The following is a 13,579-nucleotide window of genomic DNA, read 5'->3' as shown; positions in this document are numbered from 1 at the left end:
TTTTGAGGCAGGGTCTCACTATAATTGCCTAGGCTGAATTGGAACTTGTGATCCACCTGCCTCATCCTTCCAGAGAGCTGGGATCATGGGAGTGAACCACCATGCAGGCCGGCTATGCCTCCACCATCTTGGTCGTCCTGTGTTATGGTCCAGTATGTTCTCTTTGATGCTAACAGCAGCTTTATCACATGATCGGGGTGTGCACAGAGCTCAGGCTTCGTGCCGATCATTCCTGTTGCTGCTCTTCTCCCAGAGGTGCTGGGAGCACTGTCTCACCACTCAGGTGGAGGAAGGCAGTGTTCCCAGGAGGCTGAATGCTTTGCCCAAGACAACAGAAACAGCCAGCCAGCAGAGCCAGGCAGACCTCAGGCTGCAGACTTCAGCCCTCTCCAACACACAGAGCACACAACCGACAGTGCACTTCAAAACCATCTGCCTTTTGATGTCTTCTGAAAGCTGGTAGTAGAAGGCAAGAGTTGATGAGTCAGGAGTCCTTAGCTCGGGGCTCCAGATCATCACCCAGTCGGTTCTCTCCCAACCACTCCAGTCTCCACTGGGACAAACCCCAATTCTGCCACTGCCCAACTCCCCAAATCCAGTGCTTTCCACTGCAACCTCATGCTGTCTGGATGCTCTGGGGACAGCTCCATCACTTCTGATGATTCAGAGGTGAAATGTACCTCTGAAACAGCAGCTCTCCTCGCTCTGCAAAAGCTCAGAGCTGGGCCAAGAGTCAGCCAACAGCCAAGGGTATGAAAGGAAGATCACACAAGAAAGAGGCCACTGCGGGACCATCTGTGACTCCCAGGTCCCCATAAAGAATTGCTCACATGCGCAAGGCCTGGGTTCGAGCCCTAGCACTTGGGGAATGGGTAGAATTCCAATGCATTAAAACAATGACCTGCAGTGAGTGCCCCCTGGAGCACTATAGTTATGTACTAGAGACCCTGACAAGGAAGCACTGTGTTGGAGAATATTTAAGCTTGTTTATGCTTTGCTCAGACACTGGCTGATAGGCGCCAGATCTCCACTTGCCATGGAGGAGGAAACATAAGCGAGGGTAACCACCCTGAGGACATCCACCTTATCCTTACCCACCTTGTTGTCTACACCCTCGGGTAGGCAAGATAGCAAAGGTTCCCATTCAGACAATATGGATCTTTGTATTTCTGTCACTGTCGCCCTGACTCTGATGTGATCACCACCGACAGCCCCATTTGTCAATGTGGGGCATCTGTGGGGTTCTAGGTGTGGAGCTCGCACAGGGAGCTTTCAGGAGTGGCTCTATCTCAGGGGCGGTCTGTGCGCTTGTGTGTGCGTTATGCGCACGTGATCACTTTGAGAATGACCAGCGATCACTACCAGAAATGTACCACAGCCTTGCTGGATGCTCTCTGGAAAAGATCGGAGCAAAACTGCACAGAGGCCAAGGCCCAAGCTGGGGAGCTGCCTGCCTGGGTCCTCGTCCAGCCTCTGCCACACAGGGGCTGTGACCTGGCCTGACATGCTGATGTCTGTTGTGAAGACAGAAAGTGTGAAGCTGAGCACATGTGTGAGCAACATTCACTCTAGCAGAGCCATCACTGAGGGAGGAAGGGCTACTGAGCACACTCACAGCACCCTCATCAGTGGGCGGCAGGGGCCGAGATTCTGTCTGCAGCAGCCTGGAGTGCCTAGAGGATACTGCCCAGACCTCCAGCCACTGCTGCCAGCAATGCCCACCCTGCCACCACCACGAACCTTTCCTGCTCTCTTACTTAAAACATTGCCAAGGTCCTCCTGCTGGGAGGGGCACCAAGTCCTTTGCCTCCATCTCCCCACCCTTAACAACAATGGCATGAATTGATCAGTTACTGTGGCTAAAGGGGGGCCTCTTCATCTTCCCCCTTCTCATGTCCATTTCTGTCCTGACTCCATGTCTATTCAAGGGTCACCTCCATCCACCCCTTCAGGGACTCCTCCTCTCAGCCTGTCTTCCCAAGAACTCAAGGTGTGATCAAAATATACAGTGAATGTTTAATTTTTAAAAACTTATCATAGTAAAAGACACATTGCTGTTAGTCTCTCTGAGAATAACAAAAGACTCTCCCAGTGGCTCTGGACACACTTACCCCATCGTTCTTGCAACATTCTGAAGCAGTTCTGGAAGTCCTCTTACACAAGTGTCTTTATGATGAGTGGTCAAAAATATGGTCAATGCTGCTGCTAAGTGTCATCCAACAGAAAGGCAGGTTCATAAAAATATGACGCTGTGTCCCACAAGCTCCGGCACCCCTTGACTTCTAGTTCATCCCCAAAGTAAACATGACCACAGAAGAGAAACATTTTGAATCAATTCAAGACACTGAGGCAGCGATGACAGCACAATTAAAGACACTGAGGAAAGAGGACTCCAGAGCTGCTCCAGAAAGTGATCAGAATAATGGGTTGAATGTGTGAGAAGCCAGAGGGAGGATTTCAGGGGAGATTTAAGGCAATGTCTTATATTTTTCAATCATATCTCACCTTGTCCAGTTCTGGTGCTAATTTCTTATGGACAAGGGGTGGCATCTTCCTGACCAGAGCGTTCTGCAACAGTTCTAGCACATGTAGCCAGTCAGGACTGGACCTGACCTTGTGCCCAGACTTCACCAAGGGCCCAGACACACTGACCGAGTGGGAGGGGAGGAGTGTGAGTGACCATTTGGCCCAAGAGGGGGCTTCTGGGAAGTCTGAGCCACAGGCCCATGCTCAGCATTCCAGCTTTACTGAACAGGAAACCAGCCAGGTTTCTTCAGAACTAAGCCTTGCTCTCTCCTCTCCAAAGTGTAGACCAAAGAAAGCTGTGCACACATGATCCAATGATACAAATGATGCACTTTGCCCCACTCTGAGTACACTCACCCCAGCAAATCACACCCTCCCTGTGAGTGCTCAGAACCTGGGCTAAACAACTCACTTCCCGAGCAACCTGCAAAAAAAGAAAAAATTGCTGCTAATAGGAGATGGCTTTTCTGTATAGAAAAGCCCTTCATGACAGCACATACACATACAAACAAAAAAGGTTTGTAGAAAAGAATAGCCACTGGGCATTTTAAAAACAAAAGTTACATCAATGCTCATTAGCAGGCATGATTATTTTACATAGTGGGAAAGCAATTCAATATCCCAATCATTTTTAGTGGATCAAGACAGCACACACAGAGGGGGACTCTACATTCAACTGTGTGCCGTGGGTTTTTATTTATATGATGGACATGAAAATATTACTCTAAAAATCAGGAATGAAGGTTCAGAGAGAACCAGGGCCCCATACCCCTTATCAGAGTTATTCATGATCAGATCTCTGTACTCATTCTTCTGGGGAAAGGAAGAGGGAAACATCAAATCTTGGTGTTCTGAAGTCTCTCCAGTGAGACCTTCCCTAAAACAGAGAGGGACTGGGTCTGTTAAAGGCATTCCTTGGGGTAATCGATAATTTATGGTCTTGCATCAGCCCAAGTGCTAATGATAAAGTATGACATCAGCCTCCAAGTCTCAAATGGCACATGACAAAGTCCAGCCCCACAGACACAAAACACCCCAGCTGCAGGAACTGCTCATACAGCAAAGCATTTCAACGCAGGAGCTCTGAGGCAGGGAGCCCCCTGTGCCCAGCTGGCCGAGGACAGCCACTGTGAGCCAGGCATCGCAGTACCACAGACTCACACACTGCACGGTATCCCACAGGGACAAGTGTGTGGACATTGTAGTCTCTCAGCACCAAGTACGATGACAATAGCACAGTTCCCCATACCTTCTGTTCAGAATGTGGCTTGGATGGGTAGCAGTGTTTGTCAAGGAATCAATTATAGGACATTTTATTTTAACTTGTTAAAACAAAGCTCTATCCCATAAAGAATGACCACTCCCTTGGTCTCCAGATGTCCATCTGACTCTGAAAAGTAGGCCAGATGAATATAAAGTTGAGTCTAAGCCTTAAAGTCAGTGATCACTGCAGGACACCTTACTGCTTCCAAATCCAGGATGTGACCGAGCTAAGGAGGGCCCTGGTGGCTCCCGGTGCCTTCCTAGAAGGTGATGAGAAGAACAAATGCACCCTTCACATCTAGTGTCACAATGAGCCAAGATCACTAGCAGTATTGTAATGCTCCAGAACACATGGAGGTGACAGCAGATTCTCACATTGTTCAATCCTGACCACCCTCTGTATGGTGACCACCCTCAGAGACAATCTGCAGGGTGACTTCCCCAAGTCAAAAACATGTCATAGTTTCCTTTCTGGCAGAGAGAGTGCCACAAGGTCACAGGTGGAAAGGGACACACAAGGACACAGAGGATGGCTGTGGCAGGCCACCTTCACATTCAGGATATGGGCATAGGCTCCTCTTTCCTGTCTGGCACATTTTGTACACCAGAGACGATCTGCATGACATTAGCGAGACTTAAAAACGTACCGTTAGGAACAGAACACTGCCGTCACTTTAAATGCACCAACGTATTTCATCAAGTGCATGTATATATTTTAAGAAACCACTGAAGAAAGAGAAAACATCACAGAGAAGCCAATTTAGCGGTAGTGCTACTGAATGCGATGTGTTCTGGTCTCACCTTCCTTTGCCACGAGCACTGTCTCAACATGGGCAGGAGCTGGGTGTTTCTTTTCATTCACATGTGAAGACAAAGCACCTTTTTCTTTCCAAGATCGCTTGTGACCTCTAGTGGTCTTCCTTAGGAAAATGAAATCCATCGTTTCTGAATACTTAGTTGAGAACTTGACGATGGGTTTTGCAGCTATTCAGCTTTCGGTCCTTGGGAAATGTCATGATTTTAAAGCCGTGGAGGACTTCAAGCCAACTTCAGAGCACATTCAAGGCCAGGCAGAAGCCCCTGGTCCACACTGCAGAATCTGACCCCAGCTTTGCTCTTGGCACGCAATGCTCTACGTGGATCGCTCAGCTCACCACATTCCATTTGCTGGGTCATTTTCCAGGCTGCGGGAAGATCACTGGTGAAGTGCTGTCATTGCTTTACTTCTTTTTTTTTTATGCCTTAGGATATTCCTAACTTAAACAATGTAATTCATTCTTATGAGATTGCTCAAAAGTCAAATTTAAGTGGGTTTCTAAAGCATGAGACTATCAAATGCTTCATAAAAAGAATCACCTTAGGAAGTAAAAAATTAGCACTTGAAGGATCAATATTATGTTTCAAATAGCTAAGTTTTTTCTTCTCCTTTTTAAAATTTTATTAAGATCTTTTTTAACTGATATATGATAATTGTATCTATTTAAGCAGCACAATGTGATAATTTGAATCATGTATACAATGTATAATGATCAAATCAGGGTAATTAGCATTTATATCTCCTTGAGCATTTGTCATTGCTTTGGGAACCTCTGAATTACTCTCTTCTAGTAAAGAACTAATATGTCTTTCATGTTTCTAAAAAAGCAATAATATTGACCCAATATGGTTAACCATTACTACCCACCAAAAAAATCAGTATTCCATGAAAGCAAATTTTAGTTATTTTATACCAGTGTCTGACAGCACATAATCTTTTCATTGGCTGAGTCTTCCCATGCCTGCAAGGACTTTAAAAAGATAGGTTTGCCCCAGAAAGATATGCAAATAGTTTCTAAATCTGCAGACATCGAAAATCCACCACCGATGATTAATTAAGCCCCACAGTAGATTTTTAGAGGTGTATACAGAAGCAGCTATGCTTTATTTCAGACAAAATGAAAAACACAGAAGAGTAACTTCATTAATGACCGTCTAAACAGAGGGGCAGATTACAGCATAATTTTCCACATGGCTAAATCAAAGAAATGAGACAGGGGATTACAGCGTTAATTCATTGGTTCTGAATATGTTGCTAGTTAAATGGTGGAAGGATAATTACATCCCCAAACCCTTCACTGGTTTAGTATCTTAAGAATGGTGTCCTTCACCATTAATTATCAGAACAAGTAACTACTGATGAAACAGATGTCAAAAAATAAATGTGGGGGGAGTGAGGAATGAGTCACCTAGGAGCTGCACTTTCACGCCCACGTGCCATTCTCATATGCCTTTGTGGTCCAGCGTCATTAAGGAGGCACAGAGCCACATAAGTGAATTTTCTATCCCCACAAGAACCAAAACTGTAACCAGAACATTTTGGGTAAAGGGCCTTTCAGTGTGTCAGACCTCACATTCTGCAGGCAAACGCACTGGCTGTCATAATGTCAGTATCCACCTGAACTCACTACCATGCATTTATCCTTTCATGAATGTTCTTTCTTCGTTCCCAAGTTCCCACTCTCTCTCTTCTTTGTATCAGGACCACAACCCTGCTGTGATTTGCTCCTCCCCAATTTCCTCTGGGCTGGGCAGGTAGGACATTCAGCCATCAGGGGCTATATGAGCAAGACCTCAGGCTGAGGAGTAAGCAAGTGCATTTCAAGCTTCAGGAGCCCTGACTGCTGGAAGGTCATAGCCCCACTAGGTTATCAAGCCAAAAGGAAAAACAAGGCAGAAAGGAAGCATGGGCTGGGAAGGAAGCAGGGTGGGGAGAGAGGAAGAGCAAACCAGAGCCATCACTCGCCATATGCCAGTTACTGGAGCCAGGCACTGGGTTAGCATTTTTACTTCAGTCCTGAGACCAACATCATGAATGGCAAGTGGGGTGTCAGTGTCAGTGAGCAAATTTTAAAAAAAAATCACCTTATGAAAAAGTGAAGAAAGGAATCATTTTCACATGGCTGCTTGTGTACAGTGTCACTGTCAATATCAGATTTAGATAACAACTGTTAGGGTTTTTATCTGGATGTCCCCCAGAGCTTTAGACACTCAGAGGTGGGGACTGTGGGAGGTGACTGGATTATGGGGGCTGCAGCTGGCTTGAAAGGTGAGGCCTGGTCAGAAGAGTCAGTTACTGTGGGTGTACTTGGAAGGCTCTCTCCCTCCTGGGTTTCTCCCTTCTCTCCCTGCTTCCGGGCCATCATGAGCTGAGCTGCTCTCCTCCGACAGGCCCTACCACCATGTCTTCCTGCTTTGGAGCTGGTCAGCGAAGGACTGAAAACGTGAACCAAAGTAAATTTCTCTTCCTTCACACTGTAGGTAGTGGGTATTTTGTCCCAGTGATAAGAAAGTAACTGCATTTCTATTACAATAATGTCATGCTGAGTACATATATTGAATTTAGGCCTTAACATTTCTCAAGAAAATGATAATTTCCCAAATCCAAACTGGGTAAATGGTCTAACAGTTAAGTTTGGAAATTGTGCCTCCCTCCTCAATAACTAACTCTCCCAGCCCATCTGTCCCCTATGCTGGGTGTAGTGGTACACATCTGTAATCTGATCACTTGTGAAGCTGAGGCAGGTGAATCACTGCAAGTTCGAGGCCAGCCTGGGCTACACAGTGAGTTCAGGGCATATCTAAACTATACAGTGAGACCCTATCTCCAAAAAAAAAAATCCCAAAAAAGAAAGACAATTATCTATATTGCAGACATGTTTAATTGTCCATCAGAAATCAGACATTTCTAAATTAGAAATTATCTTTAAATCTGAGCACTTTATTCATTTTAAATGCATCCTATAAAATGGCAGTCAAACCCACACATATGCAAATATTCAGATAAGTGTCATTTGAAATAACAAAATATTGTTTTGGTTTAGCAGATTATTAAGAACTGAAAATATCCACAATTACTGAAGATGTAAGGAAAACAAACTCCACTGGTTGGAATATAAACTGAGATGATATTTTGGCTGAATAACTTGGTAGCGTTTATGTTTTTCAAATCTTAGTTTTTGTCAATATCTTGGATATTTCTTACCCAGAAATTCCACTTCTAAGTATTAATATTACAAGAAAAGTATAAGGCTGTGTGCTGTGTGTGGATTGTTATTTTAAAAAGCTGAAAACAGCTTAAATTTCCCTAAATAAGGAATAACTAAATAAAGAACTAAATGAATTCATTAGAGCTATCCAGGGCATTGTAATCATTAAAAAGAATACAAATCAGCTATGAAGATGATGAGCTGCTTGCTAGGTGAATCAACACACTTGCAATTAACAGAAAACAATGAACAGTCAACAGGAGAGAGAATTGTAGCACTGTGTGTATTCATGCACCTATACACAGAGAGAGAACATACATGTGCCGGTGCATGTGTGTACATGTACCTGTGTGTATACATGTGTGTATGCATGTGCATGTGCACAGAGAAAGAACATGCACGCACACCTGCATGTGTGATATGTATATACATACATGGTGAGTCAGCTTTCGGTACACCTGTTAAGAAGGTTCCAGGACCTCTACAAGTACCGAAATGAGAGGCTGGTCAAGTCTCCTATATAAAACATCACAGAATTTACACTTAACCTACTCACAGCCTTCTGTGTACTTTAAACCATCCCCACATAACTTACAACACCCAATACAGTGTACACGTTATGTCAATAGTTGTTATACTGTATTATTTAAAGACTAGGAGAAGAATAAGCTCTGTAAATGTTCGATATAAATGCAATTTTCCCCAGGTACTTTTGATCTGTAGCTGGCTGAACCCACAGACCCAGAACCTGTGGACATTCAGACCGATAGTCGCTGCATCTGTGTGGCTGGTTACATGCTCACATAGAATGGATGAGGAACTCTTACTGTTCAAAGTTCTGTGATTTAAGAAAATAGTTCACTTTAATCCTAGCACTGGGGAGGCTGAGGCAGGAGGATCACCACAAGTTTGAGGCCAACCAGGACTACATAGTGAGTTCAAGGTCAGCCTGAATTACATACTGAGAACTTGCTACCCACCCAAATTTTTGCTTAAAGAATATAGTTCATTTTACTAATGAACCTGTCTACCAAAATAAGTAAATAGTAGGGGTAGGGGTGGATATTTTAAAACAAAATTAAGTAAAAGTTTAGCAACTATTAGACTACTTACAAGATCCTAAGAATTAATTCATGAAGATTCCTCATGATAAAAAAGACTGCCTGCTTGTGAATACGTTTAAAATAAAATCTTTCAAGAATGTACTTTCCTGAAGGGCAGAGGGCATATCTACCTCCCCTGCACTAACAAAAGGAACTTCATAAATCAGGACGAAGGCTTCAAAAGGTGTGAGGGAGTTGATTAAAAATGTTCTTTCACACACAAAATTCATTTCCTTTAGAATGCCTTTGACATGCATTAGAATTTGTATGGTGATCAAAAGGGTTTTATAAGGAGAGGGTTATAATGTATTTAGCTATTAAAACAAAAGCAAAGAAAAATCACTTTCCAAGAAGAACTGTCCAATTAGGCGGGTCTTTTACACTGAAGTTACCCTACTCCTTCGTGATCGCTGCGGCTCACACTGTCTGGCTCTCCGAATGCAAATGCACTGCTCTACACTAATGGTAAAATGGAACTGTTACAGTTTGCACAGTTGAGCATCGCAGGTGACTTTTGCATCCTTCTCTCTACTTTCTTCACTGCCAAGAGTCTGGACAGCGGCAACTCTTCCCACATTCACATCTTTTTATTCAGCCCACTGTAGCTGGACCTCTGCAGTCCAGCTCTTCAAGGCACGAGAAACCCAGAGCCCCAGCCCAAGTAGCCAGGGGTAGGACGCCGATTACCATGCAGCCAAGGCTGGCACAGAGGAGCCCCAGGCTTGAGCCTGGGAGGGAACTGAGGCCTGGGTCCTGGGGAAGGCAGACTTCCTGGCTGCGAGGACAGGAGCAGAAGTCACTTCCCCTCTCACCGACAGTTCACCTCAATTTTCTGTAACACATGTAGAAGCACTCACGGTATCTATTTTTTCCTAAGTAAGTCCTGGTAGTTTGTGTCGCTCAAGGAGTTGGTAGATTTTATCTAATTTTTTGGACTTACTGATGTAGAAGTGTTGGTGGTATCCCCTGCTGTCCCTCTACAGCCTGGACAATCTGTGGTGACAGCCCCTTCTGTTCCTGATGCTCGTCAGTCATCCTCCTTTATTGATCAGCTTGGCATAGTCAATTGTATCTTATCTGTGGCTTTCCGAATTGCCAAATCTAATGGCCTCTTTTCATACTCCGATTTGATTTCCCTGCATCTTTTTCTGCTCTCAGCCTCTGACGCCTTTCCTATTCATCTCATCCAGCTTCTCATCATTCACAGCTCCCCATCCTCTCTCAAAACTCTGCCCTGGTCCCTGGCTCACTCACTTTTCAGCCCCCACCCCAAGATAATCTTCCCTTCATTCATCTCCCCACTGACCTGTAAACTGACAGCTCACAAATCTGAGTTTTCAACCTAGCTTTTCTCTCAATTTCTATTTCCCACTCTCCTGTCACTTGAAATCTATTATTTCTACTTTCAGCTGATGAAATCACCATTGCCCCTGAACCTGAAAATCCTACATCACCATTCATTCAATTGTTACTTTTAGTTCACAGTTGCCTCTCATCCTTCAACTTCTCCCTCCAACTGGTAGCCACATCACGCACTTTCTCTCCAAAAAGTCTCTCTACAACCACACACCTGCTCTGGCCCTTTTCCACCTGCACCTCTGGGACCTGTTGCTGCCTGGATTCCAGCCAGCATCATCTCCAGACCACACTGCTCCATGCCCCTCCTTCATAAACCACCAGCCACAAGAAAACCAGGGCAGCCTTGCAAATGCACAGTGCTCCCTGCTGGCTCCATGATAGGAACCATGGCTTCCGGTTCTGCCTCTGTACCCAGCAGCAGGAGGGTCATTCCAGGGCCTCTTTGCCACACCTTTGTCTCTTCTGTTCCCTGGCTGATTCCTCCTTCCAGGCCAACTCCACAGCGCACCTCTTCTGCAAAGCCTTTTTTCTCTTCAAGGCTCTTCTTCATTGAAGTATGGTAACAGTAAGAAAGTACATACCTCACGAGTGTAGTGTGATGACTTGGAGAGCTCCACACACCCGCGTCAAGACACAGAATGCCACCTTCACCCCAGAGTTCCCGCTTGTTCCTCCTGGGCACTCACTTTCTTATTCCACAGCTACCACTGATCGGACTGCTTCTTCACAGATTACTTTCACCTGCTGTGTCCATCACCCAGATGGGATCAATAATACATGACTTTGTTTTGATGTCTGCCTTCTTCCATTCAGTATAAACTTTCTGAGACTGATCCATGTTGTTTCTGTGTAAGTGGGTAGGTCATTCCACTGAATGCACGAGTGACCAGTTTGTAAATGAAAACAACCTTTTTTACTCACAGATAGGCAATATCATGCTTTAAACAAAAGTGTCCTCCAGACAGACAGCCTGATCCCCAACATAGCATCCTAGAAGGAGGACTGGATTAGAAGGGCATGAACCTCATCAGTGGATTAATCCTTTGATGAGTTCATGGCTGCATGGGCGATTAGGAGGTGGGGCCTAGCTGGAGCAGAGGGTCACCAGGGACATGTCTTTGAAGAGGGTATCTTTTGTGGGGCTCTTTCCTTGGCTCTCTGCTTCCTGGATGCCATGAAGTAAGCAGCTTTCCTCCGCCAGACCCTTCCACCATGTTTTTGCCTTGGAGCCTGCTAACCATGGACTGAAACTTCCGAAGCCATGAGCTAAAGTAAACCTCTCCTTCTTCAAATTGGGCAATTATCTGTCAGATACTTTGCCCTAGCAACAGAAAGATGACTAATACAGACATTTATAAGGTTTTCTTTTGATGGAAAAAGGTTGTAATGAAGTTGTCTTCTCTGTCCTTCCCTCTTCTAAGCTACAGAGCACTATAGTTTATCTCCTCCTCCACTTACTTCTAAGCCCTGTTGTAACATAAACATTTTTGTTCTTAGACTCTGAAATGTGATAGAAAAGGCACTAAGTGCTAGACTTTCACTATCTCATCCATCACCCCCACAGTCCCATGCTTAGCCCCTGAGCCTTACAGCAGCCAGTTAGCCCAACCAGAGAGTCTAGACCAGAATCTGGGTCTATCTGATGCCATCATCCTAAATGCTTAACAACTATAATACTGAATGCCTGGTAAATAGCACACTCTCACTTTCTTAAAATGTACGTTAATTCTTTTCTAAAGAAATTCAGCACTCAACAAATATGCTCATGGTTTATCCAAGGCAAGAGTTTATTCTTTACCAGTTAGTAAGCAACTGTCCTTATGACGTGACTTCATGACACACTCTGTTTCAAAGCAACTATTATATTTTGCCCAAGATTCAATGAGTCAGAACCTACCTGAGGCTGCCTAGGTGGTATACACTTGGGGTCTCCCACCAGGGCTACACTCAGATGTCACCTGGGCTGGACATCCACCATGGCTCACCCAAAAAGCCAGCGTCAATACTGGGGCTTCCAATCCCTGAGTCCCTCAGTGACACATATTCATGTTAGGGCGGACAGACCTGGCACCCAGAGCGAGCATTGCAGGAGAACCAGGCAGAAGTTTCCCAGCTTTGCAAACCCCAGAGCATCCTTTCTGTCAAGCTCTACTGGTCAGTGTGGTTACATCTGCCTGGATTCACACAGAGGGGACGCACAGCCCACCACTGATTCGAGGAGTGGCACGGTCACCCTCAGGGGAGCACTCGGGTGGGGAAGGGAGGGGCCATCTTGGGAAAACACAATTTGCTACACCGCTTCCCAAGACTGCTGCACATAGGGCATAGGGGGGCCCTGAGAACAGAGACCTTTAGCTTGAAAATTCCTTTTTGGGGTCAGTAGCCTCATTCACTATCAGGACATAGGCAGATTTTCTGGGAAAACCAGTCAGTTTTAAGTTTGTTTTATTTGGAAGTTATCTCACTTGGTGTGGGACCTAGTATTGCATGTTCTCAAAAGCCCCTAGTAGTAAATGTGCAACTTTACAGCCACAGAGAACCAAGAAAGAATCACCAGACGGTTCTGCAAATTATATCTGCAAGGGGAACACTAAGCATCTCCAGAAGGGGTAATGCTTGTTAAGTGTCGCCAAGACAAAGGAAAGGAAAGGTAAAGACTTTGCCTGCACTAAGCTACATCCTCAGCCCTTGCTTTATTTTATTTCTAATATGGAGACAGGGTCTCGCTAAGTTGCCCAGGCTGGGCTAGGACTTGTGATTTTCCTGCCTCAGCCTCCCAGAGTTGCTGACTACAGAATGTGCCATCTCTCATAAAAATGATAACACCGTGAGGTAGGTTACACAAGTTGCTCCACCCACCGTACCTGGCTCTGCGAATGTACAGCTGAGGGTAGTGTCTGTGCCTGTGACATATATACACTGTGAAGTCCTCGTTGTATGTCAGACAAGGCATGCTCCCCACGGGGTTAAAAACGGTGATGAGAGTCGAGCCTAAGTCACAGGAAGAGAGCAATGTATCTTCATTTTATCAAGGAATAACTTCAAGGCTTCAAACAAGATGCAGTCTCCATGCTAAATGGTGTCTCGGTGGTTATAACCACCTGTGCATGAGGACACTCGTGACTTGGAGGCCAGCCCTCTTCCCACCCTAAGAGCCCCCGTCCAGGGCTAGGACAGGGGGTGACAAGACAGGGGCCTCACCTAGGCTCATGTAGGACGGCACTACGAGAAAGATGAAGTGCAGCTCCGGCACTGCCTTAAACACGGTCCTAGGGGCAGGGGGAGAACGCAGCGGGTGTTAAC

At 45.3% G+C, this 13,579-nt stretch overlaps 1 protein-coding gene across 4 annotated transcripts in view; it reads right to left on the bottom strand.

Annotated features, from left to right (window-relative positions):
* Positions 1 to 13,579, bottom strand: part of Cfap61 (cilia and flagella associated protein 61) — a 217,993-nt gene that overhangs the window by 189,435 nt on the left and 14,979 nt on the right. For 3 of the 4 annotated variants that reach the window (XM_013512185.1, XM_013512187.1, XM_013512186.1), the window contains exons 5-6: positions 13,478 to 13,545; positions 13,141 to 13,267 (exon numbers count right to left, since the gene is read on the bottom strand). The exons of the other annotated variant lie outside the window; for it this stretch is intronic. In XM_013512185.1, coding sequence (XP_013367639.1) covers positions 13,141 to 13,267; positions 13,478 to 13,545 — 195 coding nt within the window. The remainder of the gene's footprint in view (positions 1 to 13,140; positions 13,268 to 13,477; positions 13,546 to 13,579) is intronic. 4 annotated transcript variants of the gene reach the window in all.

This window comes from Chinchilla lanigera, unplaced genomic scaffold, assembly GCF_000276665.1.
Source record: "Chinchilla lanigera isolate Chin_1 unplaced genomic scaffold, ChiLan1.0 scaffold00014, whole genome shotgun sequence".
NCBI classification, from domain to species: Eukaryota; Metazoa; Chordata; class Mammalia; order Rodentia; family Chinchillidae; genus Chinchilla; species Chinchilla lanigera.
This window is presented reverse-complemented; position numbering and strand designations above follow the sequence as displayed.